Source organism: Serinus canaria, chromosome 5 (genome assembly GCF_022539315.1).
Source record: "Serinus canaria isolate serCan28SL12 chromosome 5, serCan2020, whole genome shotgun sequence".
Classification (NCBI taxonomy): Eukaryota; Metazoa; Chordata; class Aves; order Passeriformes; family Fringillidae; genus Serinus; species Serinus canaria.
The window spans coordinates 25100920-25113719 of record NC_066319.1 but is presented as its reverse complement, the minus strand read 5'-3'; the positions used below and the strand labels follow the sequence as shown (position 1 = coordinate 25113719).

Below are 12800 nucleotides of genomic sequence, written 5' to 3'. Positions count from 1 at the left end.
CACACCAGAGGGCAGCTATCACAGTGCCTGAAGAGCCTCTCTGAGTGCAGCCCTGCTGTGAGAGCCCTCTCCAGCACGGGCACCTCACCTGGGCCAGGCAGCCCCTCGGGAATGGAGGGGGGATGAAACATAACTGCCAGACGTCAGCACCTTCTGCTCCTGGAACATGTTCAGATCCAGAATTACATCTGAGCTGGAATTTAATAATGCCTTAAATGCAAAACTGAGTACTCAGAAGTTGGAAATTTTCAGAATTGAAGTTTTCAGTACAAACTTAAAGACAACCATTACAGCAGCAGTACACTGTTTTCCAAGTGTTGGTGAATTTGTTTTCACAACCTGTTAAATGAAGGGGGTTATTAATCTCTTATAGGGAAAAATACTGAAGGAAAGATAGGTTAATGTGAAAAGTACAACTAATTTTGAAAGCTTAAACTGAGGTATCAACCTCTGCTTTTCCTAATACCCAGTGTTATACAATACTGTAGAGTACTGTTTTAGAAGAGCTCCCATTAACTTTGGCTGTATGCACAAATGTTCAGTGCTTCTGCTAGTAAGGCTCACTCTCAAGTTAGTCAAAAGGAGAATGAAAAAAATACAGCTATTGGCCATGGTGAAAGTCTCCATAAATAACTTCCCTAGTCTCTTCCCAGGCAAAGAGGGACTGTGAAACTGTGAAAGGCAGCAGCTCTCCACATCAGCATTCAGCAGCATTAAATTGGGAAGTCAGCCTTTCCCTTCTGTGATCTGCTGCAGAGCTATCTGTGAATAAACAGAGGTTTCTGCAATACATGACATCAGTCACTGTGAAACTGTAACTTATCCTTTGAGTTGACTGAAAATATAGAACTGTTGAAAGTCATGAATCCTGAGCATCAAGTGCTATGCCTACTTGTAATGAAAGACAGCAGAGCATTAACATACCCACACTGCAGGCACGTGAGTTCTTTCATTACATATACTTTCAATGTTTGACTGATGATTTCTTAATATAGTTGTCACATGTTCTCCTTCTTTTTTTTTGAGAACGTATTTTCCTTGAATTTTAAAGCAATAATCTGCTTGATTATTAAATTTTTCTCTTCCCCTCACATTTCCAGTACCCTTCCCAATGCCTGTCAGTCACTCCCCTTCTGCCTGATGGTACATAACCTGAAGCTGTTACAACCCTCTTACCTCCCACATCTCCAAAGGTTTGCTCTTGAGTAGCCTGCATTAGAACCTGCCAGCTGCCCTTTGCACTGTGTGTACCCAAAAGACTGGCCACTTGAAAGCACATGGCAGTACCACTGTCTGTGCCACATGCTCAGAACTGTGCCAGATGCTTCAAAATCTTTGAAGATTTTCAGCAGAGTTGTTGATTTCAGAGCATTTGGAGAGGTTCTAGTAGTGGAAGGTCTTGACATATGGCAACAATGGCAACAATGCTCCCTCAATTTCCAAAGTATGTGCTGCAGAGTGAGCCAGAGCTGGCTGGCTGGTGGGAGATGCCTTCTCGTATGGGAAAGCCCAGTTCACAGCTGCCTGGTGCACAGCTGAGCCTCCTGAAGCTCACCTCCTGCGCCTGGAGTGGGATGGCCGAACACATCCCTCACAGCTGAGCTCCATCAATCTCTTGTGTGCCCACAACACACAGACTCTGACTAGCACCAGCACCTCAAAGGTGAGAACTAGAAGCCTGCATTTGATTCAGCACTCCACCACAGGAAGCAAACGAAGTAGAGCACAGAAAATAGCGCTGTCTTGAGTGAACATCACTAGAAAGAACCGCTGCAGTGTTCTCAGCTATATGGAACTGCTTGAAAAGAGCTGAGACACAAAGAAAGCTGTGTTCTCTGTAGCAGCTCAGAGTAGTGAATGCAGCTGTAACTAAGATTGGATCACTTTATGTTGGGATGTGGCAGAGATCAGGAGACAAAATCAGCTATGTTGATAATGAATGAGAATTTTCTACCATCACTGAAAACAAAGACCTTCCCTCCCTATGCAGTGTTCAATGTAATTTATCAAGAGACATTATTCTTATTACATGAAAGTTGTACAAAGTACACATGAAGTTGTATGAAGCAGCTTCTGCTGATACATCCCAAGTGAACTGTGCCATTCCCATGAACTAACTCATACAGTTCTGCAACATTCCAGCTTCCTGTAAATCCTCTGGATCAATCAGACACGTTTCAGTACCAAAGACACCCAGACCAAACAAGTTTCTAGACATATTCTTTATCACCTGTAACCACACCTCTGTTAGAATGAGACTCATGTACAGATGAGGTCAGAAGGCTGAATAAGAGCAGCAGACTGAAGCTGAATGTAAGTAAAATAAACATGATAATAGTGGGCTGAGGTAAACAGTTTAAAGCGTTTGCATCACTGCATCACCTTACTTGGATATTTCAGCCTGTAAATATGGAGTGCCCCTGGATTCTGGGTTAATGCCAAAGCAGTGTCTGTGTTCTGCTTGCTACAGTCTTGGAGAGTCTGTCCCAAACTCTAAATCTGGATAATGTCAAGTCTATGATCACTGCTTCACACGAGCTGTTGATTTGTCTTTGGCTGACTTCTTCCCAAGCTTGCCAAAGAATAGAAGATTTGCTAACAAGCAACAATAGCCAGGCCTGATGTGTTCAGGGCAGATTTCTATGGAATCTGTCTCTCACCTACATGTTTTGGAAAGTAAAATATTTCATCCCTTGTGAGAAGCTCATAATTTTTCAGTAAAAAAATCCACTCAAATGCTGGTTATGTGTTATGCCAGAAAGCATTCTCCATTACTGACAGGAATGAATTAAGCATTGGAAATAATACACCAATACACCACCACTGGGAACACCACCACCACACTGTTCATCCAGGCTATTTGCTAGCCTGACACTGGGTGAACAGGTAACCTCTTCCTCTTCCCTATGTTTTTATTCAGAACGAGTTGATGGACACTAACACCTGCTCCCACTCCCCTCCTTATTTTATCATATTTTTCCCCAGGTATGCTATGCTTTGGAGGGACAATGCTATCTTTCCTAATTTGTGAGCTTTTGAGATGAAGCTCTGTTGGTAGAGAAGAGCACTTAAAAATTCCATTCAAACCTACGCTATGCAAGATCCAAATTAACATGGACTGACAAGCCAGTTTTCTCTGCCTCGGCCCCCTTTCACTGCAAGAACTACCCTGACTGTGAAGGAAGAACAGAGACAGACTTGACTGCTGCTGTACATAAGATCACCTTTTCCTTCCAAGATGTCTAAGGTTAACATTACTTTTTCTACCACCACATTTTACAGATAATCACTACAAAATGCCATATGATGATCCTTAGTTATTTCTCAGCCACTGCTAAACAAAACAGCTATTTACCACATAAATACAATGTGTATTCTCAGCTTCCAACATTAAATTGCATCACATTGTGAGCATTTAATCAAACCAATCCACTTTAACATATTCAATTTATAATAAACTTTATATATGTGTTGGGGTAATTTTTGAATATGTTAGCTACCACACTAATTACACGTGGTAATCAAATAAACCAGTTTAAAAATACTAACTTTAATCAAACCAGGGTAATAGTGTCAGAACCCAAAAATATACAGACATGCAAAATTTGCAAACTTTTGCTCCAACCACTACCCATATTCCTTTTAAGACTGGCATGGGTTTTCACAAATAAATCTGCTGAGTCAATGACAGCTTGAGAAAAATACACTCAGGTATGACCTCTTTAAATATGCACATCCAGTGATAAGGAGTTGCTGTTACTTTTTTCTCACCTTTCCAGTAGAAACAAGCATTAGAATGAGGTTTGAACTAGAAAAGTGGAAATACAGAGAAACTTCTATGCAGGTCCATAAGGAAAAAGTTACCACAGAATTTTTTCAACTTTAGACCGTATGCCCAAACAACACGTCCTCTAACATATGAAAAATTAAAACTATCAGGGTAAAATTGATTCAGAAAAGAAGAATCTTGTAACGTCCAAGTCACCATTTCAGACATATCCAGGATTATAAACTCTTATCTGATAAGGCATTTAATTGCCTCTCTTTCACCTGATTTGGGAACAGCTAAGTCATTTCCTTACAGAGAAGAATCCACACTACTAATAAAAGTCACCATTAGACCTGATACTGCTGATGGTTGGATATACTCCACCCCTGCAATGTACAGTGGTGAGGAATTCATCCTCAAAGTGAGAGATGACTCTCAGTTCAGGGTTTTGTTCCAAGTACTGTGCAAACGTGGAACATTACTGCTGTTTGCCTCAAATTTGTTCAGCATACAACAGGAAGATTTCAGTTTTTGGACTGCCATTATAAATATGCGTGTTTTTAGGAGCATGAAATGCATTCCATCAAAAGCAGCTGCCTCATGAGCAGAACACTAGAGAAGCTTAGTTTCTACTTGACTGGCATCTACTGTCCTGCACCCTTATCAGAGTACCTACAGCTTGTCACTGTCCTCTACAGACTTGCTCCCAAAGCCCTCCAAACTCCCTAACACTTCCACACCTCCTCATAACTTCCTCCCTTTCACCCCTGTTCCTCAACTAGCACCTTCCACATTCCCTAACCTCACCAGCCCACAGCAGTGTATGACCCCTCCCACACCTTTTCCTAATTGCCCTCAGGAGAGGAGACACTACCCACAGCAGCTGGATCCAGCATGGAAGCACCTATGGACTAGCCAGTGTGCACATGGCAATTTGCCAGTCAACAAGCAAAACAGAAGACAGCTGTTTATCTCCTCTGGCACTTCCTCCCCAGAGAATAAAAAGTATGCACTTATTTTGGTTTCCTCTCTTCCACCCAGTCTGACCTTTGTGAAACTTTAAAGAGCTCTTGAAGAAACTTTGAGATGTCTATGCCACTGCCAAATTTGGCTGAAACCTACTAAAGCAGTTGAAATTGAATTGATAGAGTGATTACACAAGCCCTCTTTCCTTTGGAGAGTAGGCTAAAATCCCATTAACAGTCTTACTTATGTCATCCCGTCATTCCTATTCTTCATTTAAAAATAACAATTACATTCTACTGCATTAGCTTATGTAACCCACCCCTGAGCCAAAGTAGCTAAAACTTTCATCCTGTATTTATTAACTTATTTAGTTAGTTAGCTATGTGTCTGCCTTTCTATACACTTGTCCATTTTAAGGTACTTGATGTTATGAAAAATACAATTAAGAAGATCAGCGAAACCAAACCAAATGCACTTCACTAATAAATATGCCCCAAAGTTTCTGGACTGGTATGACTGCAGGCAAGAACTGAACTGCTTTTTCTCTAGCAAACTGTCAGCTGTTCTCATGGTTACGGTTCTAGGAATTTGGAATGACAGGTCACAGCTATAAAAATGAGCAGATTTATTAGGCATATTTCTATCTAGTAAATAACATTCTCCTATAAAGGGGACAAGAGGCTGCTGTACATTATCATGGTATTTATTCTCTGTGAAAACCACTCTTTAAAGTCTCTGTCCCAATAAAGAAGGTGCTAACCAGACTTGGTACTTCTTAAAACTGCTCATTCACAGGATGGAGACAAAAATGCACAACTCTTGTATCCTCTCCATTACTACAAAGGCACCACTGGTGTTTTCACTGCAAGATTCAGCTGTGTATATACACCTCCCAATGGCATGAACCAAGGTTCCAAAGGTATGCTTCCCATTTAAATGCAGGAACATTAGCTTTTGCCATAGGGTAAAATCTATTCTGTCAATTGGATATTTAAAAAATAACCAATATTTCTTCTTTTAAGTTACTGCCAAGAGTTACAAAGCTCAAAATATGGCATTATGCAGTTTCCATTACCACAGCTTTGCACCACTGGTTTTCTCAAATCCCAAGTTGAATAAAAAGGACAGCATCAGAACACGCTTCTCTCACACTTCCATCCCTTCACTGCTGGAAGGTTCTTCTTTCAGGATGGCCAGGACAGCCCCACTTCAAAGCCTCTGCTAATTACTGCAAAATGGCATGAATAACTTTTGTAGAGAAACTGGAACACCACCCACAGAGCTGCTCTCAGAGGTGGGCCTGCCCAGATGCTGAGCTGTCCCAGCGGAGCCAGGCTGGGACTGTCACTGTCACTGTCAGCCATCGGCCCCAAGGTATTCACTGCCCCCAACACTCCAGGGACATGCCCACGTACTGTGCTCAAGAAGAAACAAAAATTTAACATCATCATGATGTGTCAATCCATCCAAGCCCAAATGCTCTGTGAAATACTTAACTGAATCACTCATCCTCTTGGAAAGTTGTTTTCCAAGTGAACTACCAAGGAGAAGTTTCCTCCAAGGAATACAGTCAGAGACAGCACTCCCAGGCATACCATCCTGGGATTTAAGGCCTGAGAGCTCCAGGGCAGCAAGCCCTGGACACAGAGGTTCCTGAGCTTCCCATCTCACACACAGTCCTGCACAGGTAGCTTGAGAGCCCACAATATTTCAGACTCAGCTGGGTCTTGATCTCCAGACCAACAGTAGAGAGGCCTGGGAGGGCCTTCTTCATCTTAGGTCTCAAGTTCCTGGGTCTCCAGATGGAAGCCTTGAAGCTCTGATAACAGGAACATTATCAGAACTTCTACTCCCACAGTTGATGACCTGGGCAAGTTTCCAAGGTCCCTGGTAGGCACTGGGGAGCCTGGTAGGCTTGACAACCCAGCAGTTCTCTAAGCACTGGACTGAGCTTAGTCATAAGGCGCCAGACTCCAAATTAACTTCTAACATTTCCAGAGAAAAGCCTCAGGGAATTCCCCAATACCAGAGAAACTTTAAAATGTCAAAATTTCCCATGAATTAGGAAACAGAAATTTTGGCCCACCTCTGATTCCAGTTTCCTTCAGAAAAGTCTCTATGCTTTGTGTTCCACTCTTAGAACAAGCCTTCACCTATTAATACACTGAAAACAATAAATATAAATAAAATGTTCCTAATTGCCTCTAAAGAAAATCTTCAAAATATAAAACCATTCCATACATTCATCCTGCCTCAAGATTTACGAGTTGAAAGGACACATCCTGTAAAGTTGAACCCCCAGAGGTTCAAAGCATAGACTCCAACTTGGGCACAGTAGGAGGTCACTGTTTTGCTGAAGAAACGACTGGACAGCATTGTCCAGGACCAAAAGACATCAATCACAAGAACCGTCCTGGATGCCTCCAGGTATTGGTGAGCAAACATTGCAGCCACTTGAGATGAAGGGCAGTGCACCTGACCACAGGAGAAACAGCAGATTCCTGGGATTTGAGCTCTTGGTGGGTAATGCAGCAAGGAAGGGAGGGATGAACCATGTAAGCAGTCACTGACCAGGCGAGCCCATTGAATTTATTAGGTAGTGCCATTAAGTTCTGCTGGTTTGGAGTCCTAGGTACCAGCCCCTGCTCTGGTTCCAGGACTTGCCACAGAAGGGATAATGAGATAAAGAAAATCAGCCAGAATGCAAGCTCCTGGGTGCAGTTTACCCCATCTTCCCCTACACTGCAGCTTTTTAAAACATCAAGTATTTCTCTTGAGTTGAGTTACTTTACCAAGGAGGAATTAAACAGCCCTGCAGCTGCGCTTAACTTTGGAAAACTGCAAAAACTTTTTCAAAAACGGAATTATTATAACACTATCAAAGTTCTCATTTTTCCTCACACCTAAGTGAACAGTATGGTCTTCCAGAGTTTAAAACATTTATAATACAGATATTTTTACTTTATCTATAAATCAGTGTTAGAGATCTTCTTTTAATATTTTATATTCTCATAATTAAAAGGTGACTATAAGGACTTCCTAAAAGAAAGTAGTAGCACTCACATGATGCATGCATGTCAGACTACAGGGAAGGATACAGCCCAAATCATTTAGGTCTCAATATTGCACTCAGTACCAATGACCTCAGAGAATCAGAAGCATAAGCTTTGACGTAGCACAGCTTCTCATCTGAAGAATCAGTTTTACTTCAGTCTATACTCACACACAGTTTAACCAGATGCCACAATGCCATCTCAGAGTTCTCTTACTGCTGAAGCATCATCACTTAATTCTTGCTGCACACATACTGCCATAGCAGGGATATTGAGCCAGATGATCCCATGGCCTTTTATTATCTTTAATTTCTGTTCTCCTGCTACTTTCACAAAATCACATAGCATGTCTTTTAGAAAAGAAAGCAAAACAACAGTGATTTTTTTTTGTGCAAACCAGATTCTATCTCAGAATCAAAAGTACAAACTAAAGACTTATATTACAGGTTTCTTTATACTCAAAATGACAAAATACAAACCACGTTTTTTTCCTCTACCAAAATCAGGCCACAAGTTGATGTAAACAAAACCAATATTATGCACAGAATTTTAGTTCCTGTACTATGTGTCCTCTAAAGTAGTAAACCCACAATTACCATGAGAAAAGTCCAGCTGGAGGTATCACCTACAAGTTGCATTACTTCTTCTTTATACCTTTTTTATCAAAGCATATGTTGTGCTTGAAAACAATTCAGCACCAATGAGTTTGCAGTAGAACAACAATTTAAGCAGCAGTGTCAATGAAGGTGGGAGGGGGAATTCACTAAAGCTACATTTTTCAGGTACGAAAGCCTGAGAAGCACGCTATATGGAGTCAGGGAAATATACATGAAAGACTATAAAAAAGCAATTAACTATATGCTTTTAAAAGTGCACTTCATGGATGAAAGCTGCCAAATTACAGAGGGGATTTACTGAGAAGAATGTGTTGCTGCCAGAATGGACAAAAGCATGCATTCTATCCATTCCAAGCTCCTCCCCATCTCCTATCATGCTCACAGCAAGAAGTGGCTCAGAAATTGACACCACAGACTCCAGGACTGAAAGAGACAAAAAATACCTGCTGGGAAATGCCTGGTAAAATTTTATTTTGAGCATCTGACACAGGAGACTGGAAAAAAGAAAAAAAAAAACAGCCCACTTACGATCAAAAAACATCTCCCCATATTCTTGGGACACAAAAAGTACAACTCCGCAACAGAAAGAAACAGCGCACACCTGGCCGGGTTTTTGAGGAGCCCACGTGCAGAAGCGCTTTTCCAGCAGGCACAGCAGCCTGTGCACCGCAGCGTACTGCTGCCAGCCCAGGACAGGAGCTTCACGAAGCTTTCCTGGAGTTGGGTCACAGAAACCCCACTCCAAGCGGGAGCATCGGCTGGCCCCTGAGGAGCCCGGCAGGCGCCCAGCTGCCCGGCCAGGGGGCAGCGCGTCCCGGGCGAACCTCTCACCCCGCACCCCTACCTGGCTGGTGTCCTCGCCGTGCTCCAAGTGCACGATGCCCTGGCTCCTACACTCCGTGTCGCTCAGCACGTCGTCCTCCGAGTCCTCCAGGAGGGACGAGGAGCCGGTGGAGGAGATCGAGGAGTTGGACAGCCGGCGGGACTGCAGGTGCAGCGAGCTGCCCGTCCTCAGCCCGCCGCCCTCCGGCCGCGGCTGCCGCGCCTGGGGGTTGCCCTGCGCCTCCTCGCTCTCCTCGGCGGTGACGGTGAGCCGGGGGATGACGGGCGGCAGAACCCCGTTCGGGGGTCGGCAGCCCCTCTTCGGCCGGTCGGGCAGTTGACGAGCGGCGGCGGCGGCGACGGCGGCGCAGCGAGCCTCGAAGAGGGAGCAGAGCTCCCCCACGGTCAGCCGCTTGGCCCGGCTGAGCTCCGGGCTGCTGTGCAGCCCCGCGCGGGGCTCCATGGCGGGGTCGGCGCCGGGCGCCTGCCGAGCAGCGCTCCAGGACCGGCGGCCGGAGGCGTGCATGGGGGAGCGCCGCGCCGCCGCCGCCGGGGAAACTTCTTTGTGGCTCAGTCAGTCTCCCGCGGCTGCCCGGAGCCCGGCGGAGAGGCGCATCTCCAGCCCACTCTGCCCGGGCAGCTCTGAGTCACCCGCGGCGACAGCCGGAGGCTGCTACCGTGCCCGCTGACCCGGCGCCAGGGCCATGGGGGCGCGCTGAGCCCGCCCGATCGCCCGCCCGCCGCCACCGCCCCGCTCCGCCTCGGCGCTGAGGGGAGGAGCGAATCGAGCCGAGCCGAGCCGAGCCGAGTCGAGTCGAGTCGAGTCGAGTCGAGTCGAGCCGCGCCGCGGGAACCCCTGCCCGCCCCTTCCCGCCGCAACCATCACCATCACCGCCCTTTTGGTTTCGCTTTCCCTGCGGCGGCCCCCGGGGAGCGGCCTGGGGGTGTCCCGGTGTCCATTCGAGCGTGGCGCCCGCGCCCGCCTTACCTCCGCGCCGCCGCTCCCGCCCGCCGCCCCTCGCCGGCCGCGGCTCCCCGGGCACGGCGGCTGCGCAGCGCGGCGAGCCCCGGCCGCCCGCGGGCCGGAGGGGCGGCGCGGCCCCGCAGCCCACCCCCGGCCGGGGACGCGGGGGAGGTGGCCTTTGACCCTCCCTGGGGATTTCGACCCCCTCAGGGCTGAGCGTGGTGTTCTGGGTCCGTGTGTGACCATCCCCTCGGTGCGCGCTGACACCGGGGGCCACCTTCAGGCCTCCGCGGGTGCCGTGGCGGGACCGCGACATCCTGGGTGGCTCAGCGCGCGCCGCGGGGGCGGGGATGTGACCGGGCTGTCACCAGCCCGCGGGGACCGGGTGGCGGTGCGTGAGTGACCATGCGGTGCCGGCAGCTGAGGGCGCTCCCCCAGCCGTGCTGCGGGTCCCCACGCCTCGCTGTAGCATCCCCGGCGGGGTGCGAGCGGTGGGGTTCAGGGGCTTGGGGCCTCCCGGGAAGCCCGAATTGTCTGTCAGTCAGCGCCTTACTGCTGAGCAGTGCTCAATCAAGTTGCCTTCAGCCGCCGGTTGCTGCGATACCCAAGCCCCCTTGAACGAATTTCAGCGTTTGACACCCCCCTGCCTTGGTACTTCTTGCCTGCTGAACTCCCACTCTTACCTAAAATGTAACCCGTGCTGGGCTGCCGCATGTGTTGTAATTGTAGCTATTAAGACCTTTGGAACAGGAAAGGCGTTCTACCACAGGGTTACATCAGCTGATTACTAAAATTAATAATTTTGGAACCAAATGCTAAAGTCTTCAGCTGAGTTTTTGCTCATTTATCTCATTGTTTCCTTGTACTCTCCCATCTGTCGCTCACCATCTGCTCTCTCTTGCCTGGTGCTTGGGCTGGGAGCTCCACTACACCCAGCGCAGTCCCAGCCCGGGCCACGGCTGGGACTCCTCCCTCCGGAGATGATTTGTTAACCTGTCTTGTGATTCGGTCAGATTATCTGTAAAATAATCAGTTGATTATTTTACAGCTCGATCTTTCAGGTTATCTTTGAAAAAGCCTGTTCCAAAAGGCACTACACAACATGCCTTCTCCTGAGGTGGCTGCTGTGCTTCTCACAGGGCCCACAGCTTCTGAATGCTAAGGAGCAGATAGAAAGGCAGCTGAGAAACTTAAAAAAAAAAAAAAATCGGTCATCTTTGGACACTTTTCTGAAACTACGTGGTGCCTAGAGAGGAATCTGGGAGGTCTGGATTTTCAGCTGAAATGGCCAAGCTTTTTGGTGGACTTAGTTTTGTGTCGAAGCCGTGGTGGGAGTTCTCTCAAGGGGTATGTGATGGGGGAGGCAGGGCTGAGAGCTGCTGCCAAAGTATGTGAAAACAAAACCAGTAGAGTGCACAGCAGTGCAACTTTTCCCCAACAGGCAGTGAGAACACCACTGTAGGTACCTGTAGGAGGGTATTTCTTCATGGTAGACTGTAATGGATTTACATTCTTTCTGAAAGAAGATAGTCACTGCTTTTATTATTAATTTTGCAATCAGTTTCAAAATTTCATGTAGCAGAAAGGCAGTCTCAAAACATGAAAATTGACTAGACCTAATATATATCTAAAGTCATAACGGTTTAATCAAAAGCATGATTTTATAATTGATGGTTTTATAAGAATACTCACAGTAATAAATTTTTAAATTGAGCAGAAAATGCAGAGGGCAGTTTTAAATGGGTATTCAAGATTATACACACAGGTTGGACCCATGTAACTTTTATGTCACTGTGGCAGCTTCTGTCTGTAGGTAAGCAAGCCAGAAAAATATAGTTATTCACAGGAGAGGGTTTACGTGTGAGCTTTCACAGAGCAAACAGGAGCCCTCCAGGAGATGGCCTGCTGCATGTAGAAGGACATTTCAGTTTCCAGTTTCTTTTAGCCATTGCTCTGTCTGCTGATTCTGCAATTACAAGATTATGTGTGGTCTATGATTAGGAAACCCTATTTAGGAAACCTTAACCTTGGCAACAGTTCTGGGACTAGTAACTCAGTTCAGTTATGAAACATAATTTAAAAGATTTTCCTTTCAACTAAAGATGAAAACAAATACATGCAATACATTATCATATTAATAAATACATGAATTAAAATTGCTCTTTTGTACTATTGATTAGTGGTGATTGTTTGGATAAGGTTAGATGGGTTTGGCTTCATTTATAGCATATCACTCTAGAGAGTGACTGTTGTCTGAAGTTTGTGTAAGATTTCACTCAAAATCTTTCAAAGCTACCCAGAGAATAAAGAGATCCTTCAGTCAGTATCACCACATTTCTTTGTAAGTGTACAGCAGTTTTAACAAATGGAATGGTACTCTGTGTCCTGACAAAGTGCTGGTGACTTGTATTTTTCACTTGTGAAATCCCGCATTCCTGACTGGACAGGGCTGCCCGCATCCACTGGTGGTGCTTGCCAAGAGCTGGCTCTGATAAGATGCAGATAAATATGTCCCTGTTGTACAGATGGGTGAACTGATAGACAGTACATGAGTTGACTACAGATATATAGTCAGTCGGGGGCAGGAGTAGGGAGCTTCAAATTTGCTC

The 12800-nt window shown here is 46.0% G+C and overlaps 1 protein-coding gene across 2 annotated transcripts in view; it reads right to left on the bottom strand.

The window, feature by feature from the left end:
• Nucleotides 1-9984, bottom strand: part of ITPKA (inositol-trisphosphate 3-kinase A) — a 39501-nt gene extending 29517 nt beyond the window's left edge. Inside the window, exons 1-2 of one of the 2 annotated variants that reach the window (XM_050974848.1) lie at nucleotides 9250-9984; nucleotides 8849-8899 (exon numbers count right to left, since the gene is read on the bottom strand). In XM_050974848.1, the coding sequence (XP_050830805.1) occupies nucleotides 8849-8899; nucleotides 9250-9753 (555 nt within the window). In that variant the 5' untranslated portion in view covers nucleotides 9754-9984. The remainder of the gene's footprint in view (nucleotides 1-8848; nucleotides 8900-9249) is intronic. The other variant, XM_009102447.4, reaches the window with a different exon arrangement.
• Nucleotides 9985-12800: the final 2816 nt, after the last annotated feature.